The sequence below is a fragment of the Tupaia chinensis genome, unplaced genomic scaffold (assembly GCF_000334495.1).
Source record: "Tupaia chinensis unplaced genomic scaffold, TupChi_1.0 Scaffold000058_1, whole genome shotgun sequence".
Lineage (NCBI taxonomy): Eukaryota > Metazoa > Chordata > Mammalia > Scandentia > Tupaiidae > Tupaia > Tupaia belangeri.
The window spans coordinates 419,705-428,298 of record NW_006159516.1 but is presented as its reverse complement, the minus strand read 5'-3'; the positions used below and the strand labels follow the sequence as shown (position 1 = coordinate 428,298).

The 8,594-nt window shown below is 53.2% G+C and overlaps 1 protein-coding gene across 1 annotated transcript in view; it reads left to right on the top strand.

Moving 5' to 3' along the window:
* Positions 1–8,594, top strand: part of DDX11 (DEAD/H-box helicase 11) — a 41,420-nt gene that overhangs the window by 23,768 nt on the left and 9,058 nt on the right. The window contains 6 exon segments of the mRNA XM_027776591.1: positions 15–173; positions 2,069–2,221; positions 3,070–3,116; positions 3,367–3,446; positions 6,118–6,162; positions 6,263–6,379. Of these exon segments, the coding sequence (XP_027632392.1) occupies positions 15–173; positions 2,069–2,221; positions 3,070–3,116; positions 3,367–3,446; positions 6,118–6,162; positions 6,263–6,379 (601 nt within the window).

Here is an 8,594-nt window from a genome sequence, read left to right as displayed (position 1 = left end):
GGGGGCGGGGGGAGGCCGGGCCCGCCTGTCCCTTCCACAACTATGAGCAGATGCAGCTGCTTCGGGACGAGATCCTAGTGGAGGTGAAGGACATCGAGCAGCTGGTGGCCATAGGGAAGGAGGCCCGGGCCTGCCCCTACTATGGGAGCCGGTTTGCTGTTCCCGCAGCTCAGGTGAGGGCTCGGGACTTGGGAAACAGTGTGGCTCTAATGGCCCAGGCCTCAGGGGTTTCCTTGTCCCCTTAAATCAGGAGGATAGCTGCTCTGGGACCAGCAGTTAGCGTAAATGGCTATGTCAGTGAACTCCCATGTAGTTGACCGTGGTTCGAGGCCCAGACCCGGTGGCTTAAACCCATGCCGGACGCGTGTGCATGTGTGCCCAAGATCCCAAGAGGAGAAGGGACTGAGGCGTGGCTATCTCCCTGGGGGGTGATTTCTCACTTTCTGTCTGTCTCTGTCTTTCTGGTGAGCACGTGCACCCTACAGCAAAAAACCTCTCCAAGAAAAAAAAGACAGCCGCTCTACACGCAGTGGTGTGTCACCCACTTTCCCCTGGGAGTCGGAGCTTTTCTGGGTTGGAGGGCGAGGGCACATTGGTGGCTCTGGGCTGTACTAGAGGACAACAGGCAGGAGACAGGAAGGCGCGTGTGTCCCAGTGAAAGCACTGAGGGGTGCAGTTGGGGCCACGGGACACAGAGTAAGGGGCTTCAGGGTGATGGCCCCTGCCTCAGACCGAGCTGTAGGTGGGGGAGGGTCGCCACGGCTGCAGCCCTCGCGTGTAGCAGAGAAAGTTTGATAGGTCAGCGTGGCGTCTCACTGCGATTCGGTGGGTTTGATTTAACTGCTTCCTGCTACTTCCTAAGTCTGAGTGACATTTACAAACAGGATATTACTTGTGAAGAACTGAGGGTAATGAAGAAAAGGTTTAAGCAGATTGGAGAGATGCAGGGACATGCAGTGAGGTGCCTGACCAGCACGTTGCCCTGGACTGTGTATGTGGCCTGGGGAGGGCGCCACCCTCATCTCCGCCCCAGAGCAGCCTGGTGCTGCAGCCCTTCATGGGCACACATGATGAGATGGCCGGGAAGTGCACCTGCTGGGGCCTTTAAAGCGCTCTGCACCTCCCTTGCGCCTTTTTGACATCCCGCTGAAATCTCTACGTTCTGCACACGACCTGGGGACCTAGGAAGGTTAATTGATTCATCTATTTTCTTACCACCAGAGAGTGATGGGGCCAGTAGTGACACCTGGCCCTTAAGTTTCCACATTTTTACATTTTCATTTTGCGTTATCAGTGTTTTCTTGTATTTTTTTTTTGGGGGGGGGTAAAGATTTTTGCCATAGGGCATGTATGCCTGCTGGAGAGAGAGAAAAGGGGGGAAGTACAAAAGCACTCCCCATAGCGGATGGCTACACTGCAGTCCCTTCTCCGCTCCCCCCTTGGGATTTTGGGCACACACTCACACACACCTGACATGTTTTCAGGCCTCTAGGTCTGGGACTTGAACCACAGAATTGGCCATGTGGGATCCGACACTTTAACCATGCCACCTGTTGGCCCCAAGTTTTAAGTAGAAAGTCTTCATAATACACACCAAGAAACACAGATTGTTTTTACTTTTATGCCCTCCCTCGCTCCTTACCCCCAACCTGAGATGGGATCTATTGAGCCTCAGAGAGGTTAGGCAGCTTTTCCAGGGTCACACAGTGGAGAAGCAGCAGCTCCGGGACAGAACCAGGCAGCTTTCTGATGGGCCAGCGTTTTCCTGCCTCTTGAGGGCCTTAGGGGGCTTCGGCTACTTTGGGGCCCAGAGGAGGCCAAGCAGCAGGAGTTCTCTCCGTTCCAACCCTGCCTTGGTTGGGTCAGGAGCCAGGTCAGCCCGTTTTGTGAGTCTGTGTTTGACCTCCCGCGGGGAACTTCAGGCAGGGCCTGTGGCTGCAGCGTGGTGCTGTCTCACATGCTCTCACACGAAGTCTGGGCAGGAAGTCACACGGTTCACACGGCTTGGAGCGGGGGCCAGCCTTGCCAAGTGGAGTCCCACCCGCTCAGGTGGCCTGTCCCTCCCCAGCTGGTGGTGCTGCCCTACCAGATGCTGCTACATGCGGCCACGCGGCAGGCCGCCGGCATCCGGCTGCAGGGCCAGGTGGTGATCATCGACGAGGCCCACAACCTGATCGACACCATCACAGGCATCCACAGCGCGGAGGTCAGCGGCGCCCAGGTGGGTCGGCCTCTCCCTCTCTGGGTCTTGGGAGCCCTCGGAGCTTGGCAGACGGTGCCCTGGGACGGGGTGGCCTGATCAGAGGCTGACTGTGGCTGTGCAGCAGATCCCAGAACCCGGGAGTCCCAGAGTGGCTCCTTTCCTGCCGCCACCCCCCACCCTGGTCCTGCCAGCCCGGGGTCTCCTGACTAGTTCTCTGCAGCTGGGGTGGTGGCGTGATGCAGCGGGAACCCTTGTGAGGTTGGGACATGGCTCTGAGGGGGCTGGACTGAGGGCTGCTTGGAACCCTGTAAGCTCCCCACACTTGTTCCTCTGTGGGGCCCCATGCACGCTCCTGGTGTCCAGATCTTCACGCCACTATGGGGCAGTGTTCTGTTACATCAGAACTTGGAGGTGCAGAGGCCTAAGCAGGTCACACAGCTCATGAGCAGGGCCCAGGCCTTGAGCACTGGTTTCTGACTGTGAAGCCTGCATGACCTCCCCCTCTAGTGCCCGGGTTACCCTCAGGCCGGGACGTGAGAGAACCTTGAACCAGCATTCTCAGTAGGTGACGTCTCTTCCCAACTCAGAGACATTAGCTGGGAGGGACCCTATCCTGGGCACTCCGCCTCTTGCTTTTCCCTGACCCAAAGTGGACATGAGGAGAATTCACCATCCTCCCTGTCTCAGCGCCCACCAGCCCAAGTGCCCTTAAACCCCATACCACTGCCTGGGCTCAGCCTCCCGAGCCATGGTCACCCTGTGTGTCTTGTCCTGGCATGCTGTTGGCATGGTCTGAGTTTCGACAGGCACAGCCTGAGCAGTTGCCTCGAGCCTGCGCCCTCACTGCATCCTCTGTTCTCTCCTAGCTCTGCCAGGCCCATTCCCAGTTGTGCCAGTATATGGAACGATACGGGTGAGACGCTGCCCTCTGAGTGGAGGGGAGACCCCACATGCTGTGCCTGTCCCAGGTTTGCAATGCAACACAGGCCCAGGGTGCTTAGGACAGCCAGTCCTGGGGGCTGAGGGCTGGGACCACCTTGTTTCTGCAAGGGACCTTGCAGCTGGGACCCCATTTGAGAGGCAGCTGAAAAGAAGGCCCGGGCTGGGGCTGGTGGGGGGCAGGCTCCCCGGGCACTGCCCTCCATGTCGGTGCTGCCCCGCAGGAAGCGTCTGAAGGCCAAGAACCTGATGTACATTAAGCAGATCCTGTACCTGCTGGAGAAGTTCGTGACCGTGCTGGGGGGTAAGAGGCGCCCTGGCTAACCCCTGCTGCAGGACTTGCTGGAGGTCTCCCTGGATGCCAGTTAGGAGCACCGAGACCTCCTGTGGCCGAGACTCCTCTTGGTCGCTGATTTTGGAGAGCCTTTTTTTTTTTTTTTTTTCTGCCATAGGGTGTGTGTATTGTGGAAAAAGATACAGAGAGGGAAAGTGAGAAATCACCCCCAGAGTAGGGGTGGCCACACCACTAATCATTCTCCTCCTGGGATTTTGGGCACATACGCACAGCCGCCTGGCATGATTTTTTTTTTTTTTTTGAGATAGAGGTTTATGCTATAGTGCACACTCCCCAGAAAGATAAGACAGAGAGACAGAAAGCAAGAAATCACCCCCCAGGGGGGATGGCCACGCCGTAATCCCTTCTTCTCCATTCTCCTCTTGGGATCCTGGGCACGCACGCACGTGCACCTGGTGTGAGTTTAAGCCACCAAGTCCGGGACTCGAACCATGTTCGACTACATGGGAGTCCAACAACACAGCCATTGCGCTAGCTGCTGGTCCCCCGCCTGGCATGATTTTTAAGCTACTAGGTCTGGTATGTGGGAGTCAGTCAGCCATGTGGGAGTCCAGTGCCCCAACCACTATGACACCTGCTGGCTCTGAGAAGATCCTGTTTATTTTCATTGCTTCATTGAGTTGTATGTCCTCAGATCTTTTTAGAATCCTAGATTATCGGTCCACATTCCAGAGTCTTAAATATGGGGACTTCAAAAAGTTTGTGGAAACTGGAATTAAAATACGAGTTATTTTGGTGCAAAAAAGTTTTTTGAAAGCCATGTGTAGTTTTTTTTATAATATGCATCTTCCATGAGCTCTTTGAAGATCCCTTGTATTTGCTAGATCCTCCTCTGGAGGTGGTAATGATGCTCTATAATTTTATAACATTTTATGGAAGAGCTGTAGTACTTGGGAGTTTTCAGAGCATTTGCACATATATTTTCCTTTCTTTTTTTCCCTCTTCTCTCTCTTTTTCTCTCTTTCTTGTTTTTGCTATAGGGTGTGTGTATTGGCCAGAGACAGAAAGTGAGAAAATCACCCCTGTGGGGAATGGCCACACCACAGTTCCTTCTCCTCCATTCTTCTCTCTGGATTTGGGGAACACACGTACATGCGCCTGGAATGATTTTCAAGTTGCCAGGTCTGGGACTCGAATCACAGTGTTAACCATGTGGGATCCATTGCCTTAACCACCACTCTATCTGCTGGACCCACAGTTTCTTTCTTTTTTTTTTGACAGATTTTGCTGTAAGGCACATGTGCTTGCCAGAAGAACTGAGAGAGAGAGAGAGACAGAAAATGAGAAATCATCACCCAGGGAAGATGACTACTTTGCAGTCCCTTCTCCTCCATTCTCCTCTTGGGATTTTGGAGATTTTTTTTTTCTTTTTTTCTTTTTTTTTTTTTTTTTTTTAACTATAGGACACACGCGCTCATCAAAGAGACAGAAAGCGAGAAGTCATCTCCCAGGGGGTTTGGCCACACCAGGGTCCATTCTCCTCCTAGGATTTTTGGCATGCATGCACATGTGCCCAGCATGAGTTTGAAACCCACTGGGTCCGGGCTTGAACTGCAGTCATGTGGGGAGTCCAGCCATGTAACCACTATGCCATCTGCTGGTCCCTATCCTCTTGGGATTTGGAGCATACATGCCCATGAACTTGGCCTGAGTTTCAAACCGCTGGGTCTGGGACTTGAACCATGGTAAACCATGTGGGGGTACAGTGCCTTAACCACTACACTACTTGCTAGCCCCCACAGTTGTTTTGTTTTTTAGAGAGTGAGTTTTTCTCTAAAGGATGCTCTTGCTGGAGAGACAGAAAGACAGAAAGCAAGAAATCAACCTCCAGGGGTGAAGGCCACTCTGTTATTCCTTCTTTATTCTCTCGGGATTTTGGGCGCGCACACACACATACCTGGTGTGAGTTTTAAGCTGCCAGGTCTGGGACTCAAACCATCCTCACTACAGGGGAGTTCAGCGATCTAACCTTTACGCCATCTTCTGGTCCCAACACTTCCCTTTATTATATGGCAGAATCCTTGAAGGCTTCTGTAGGAGCCAAAGTTCTAGAAAGCCAATTGGGTTATTTCTGGAGCCCTCATGTGACCTTGGTACTCTTGGCCGCCATCTCTGCCTTTGCCCGGGTTCACTGTTCCCATGCCCTGTGGGAGATGGGGGGTGGCCACTCCATCCTCTGTCCTTCCGTTCCCACACCCCTGTGAGATGGGGAGGGGCCACTCCATCCTCTGTCCTTCCCTGCTCCCACACCCCTGTGAGACGGGGAGGGGCCACTCCATCCTTTGTCCTGCCCTCTCCCACACCCCTTTGTGAGAAGGGCCACTCTGCCCTTCACCCTGCTCTGCTCCAACACTCCTGTGTAAGAGAGGGTGACACTTGGTCCCTGCCACCTGGAGGGAGCATAAGGGTGAAGACTCAGGGCAAACACGGGAGTTGGTCTTGTGCTCCCTGACTCTCCAACCCTCAGTGGGTTCTTCGTATGCTATATGTGGCCACAGGAGCCAAGAGCTCGTCCACTCACGATGCTCGTCTTACCAGGAGCTCAGTGATCATAGAGGGTGAGGACGCGGAAGGAGGGGCAGAGGCCCAGGTCCTGACCAGTTGAAATTCTCTTTCGTAGGGAACATTAAGCAGAATCCCAGTGCACAGAGCCTCTCGCAGTCAGGTAAGAGCTGAGCTGAGCAGCCTCCGAGCTTACGCCTGGGACTGAGCGGTGGCTTAAGCTCAGAGCGTGGCTCCCACAGCCCTTGCTTTGTTACTGTCAGGGACGGAGCTGAGGAGCATCAACGACTTCCTCTTTCAGAGCCAGATTGACAACATCAACCTGTTCAAGGTACAGGCTGTCGATTTCCTCCTCACCAGCCCTGTGGGCACGGCGCTGTGTTAGACTGTGGACGGGATAAAAGGCGACTTCTGTACCCATAGTACAAGGTCGGGGCTCTCAAACACAGACCTGCGCACTTAACCCTTAAAGAAGTGTATCTGCAATCTCAGATTGAAGGGTCCCACAGATTGGTCAGAATAAGTGAGTTTATTTCTTTTTTTCTTTCTTTTTTTTTTTTTTTTTTTTTTTTTTTTTTTTTTTTTTAGGTTTTTGCTATAGGGCATGTGCATTCCCCAGAGAGAGACAGAGAGGGAAAGTGAGAAAGCACTTCTACCGGGGGGAAGGCCATGCTGCAATCCCGTCTCTATTCTCTCAGGATTGGGGGAACAGACATATGTGCCTGGCATGAATTTTAAGCCACCAGGACTGGGACTTGAACTTCAGTTGGCCATGTAGGAATCCAGCACCTTAACCACCACGCCACCTGTTGGCCCCCCAAAAAGTGCCTTTCTTTATACCTCATTTGCACAAATAGAGATTTCCAGGTCCTTACCACCTTTCTCTCTCTCTCCAGCCAATTCTTCCCCAGACTTTTAGGCAGAAACAGGAAATCGGTTAGTGAGTGAGGTCCAGGGCCCTGCAGCTGGGTCCAGGGGGACGTGCGCTAGGGTGCTCCACTTAACTCCTCTCTTGTCTTACTTGAGCCTTTTTTTTTTTTTTTTTTTTTTCCCCCCTTTTTCCTCTTTGTGCCTTTTTTTTTTTTTTTTTTTTAATTGTTACTGCCAGAGGGTGTGTGTGGGGTGGGGGGGAGAGGGAGAGAGAGAAAGCACCCTCAGTGGGGCATGGTCATGCCGCAGTCTCTCCTCCATTTCTCCATCCTGTTGGGATTTGGGGCATGTACACACACGGTGTTCCTCAGACTGCCAGGGCCTGCATTCAGAGTGCTGTTGGCCATGTGGAACCTGCCTTCCTTAACCCACTAGGCCACAGAATCCCAGTGACAGTATTTTCACACAATTCAAGATCCCTTTTCACCCACATCTGAGTAACAAGGGAACATCGTCCCTGTCACACGGGCTAGGATCTGAGTTGTCTCTGACTCTTCCTTCGTGTCACCTGAAGAAGCTCTTGAGTTCACCCAGCCATCACTACACATAACCAGCCTCTCTGATATGGGCTCTCTCCTGTCTTCTGATTTTTTTAGTTTTTTTTCTTTTAGGTTTTTGTCATAAGGTGCATGTGCTTGGAGAGACAGACAGTGAGAGGGAAAGTGAGAAATCGCCCCTGGGAGGATGGCCACGCTGTAGACCCCTCTCTTCCTTCTTCTCCTGGGATTTTGGGCACACTTGCACACATACCTGGCATAGTTTCTAAGCAGCCAGTTCTGGGACTCAGCTCGGGATTTAAACTGCAGTCGGCCGTGTGGGAGTCCAGCTGGCTTCACCACCATGCCCCCTGCGGGCCCCACTCCTGCCTTCTTTCCTCACTCTTCACTTCCATTTTCTCCACCTTACTCCCGTGTTCTTTACAAACCAGTGTGTTGAATCTAACCTGAGGGATGTCACTGTTTAGAAATCGTTAAGGCTCGAACTCTCACCAGGCCCAGCGTGGGTGAGCGGCAGGCAGACTGCAGTCATGGTGTACACTTGCCAAACCCGCTGTCGCTGAGCAGGCCCCAGCCCTGCCTTTCTTTTGCATGGATGATTTATTTTTTTAACTCTTAATTCTCCAAGGCCCCGTTTAGATGCTGTCACCTGAAAGGAAAGCAGGGGGGCCGTGTTCAGTTTTGATTTAGAAATACCAATATGAGCTCATGATTTCTGAAAACCTGTTTCCGAGGTCTGTCTTCCCAAGTGCCCTTCACAAAGGATAATTCGGAACTCCTCTCACTCCAGCCTCGGTTTCCAGCTCTCATTCCTTGTTAGGAGAAACCAAGGCACTTTGGGGCAAGGAAGGGTTCCAGCCGGGGCAAGGGGAGGCCGTGCTCCTAGGAGTTTTGCAGAGTGTGGTCACACCACAGTCCTTTCACCCCAGCTCTCCATCCCATCAGGATCCCTGCAGGACCTGCTGGGCCATAGAGCCTTGTTTGTGGGGGCCAGGTCTGTCAGGCTTGGGAGAGTCTCCCCAGCCACCAGGGAGTGCTTGTGCAGTGTGGGGTGTGGGGCAGCCTGGTGGGAATGCTGAGCTCGGGTGGGAGGGTGGCTGTGCAGACGGTGTCTTAGTCACCCGGGGCCTGGGTTTGGTCCTGCAGGTGCAGCGCTACTGCGAGAAGA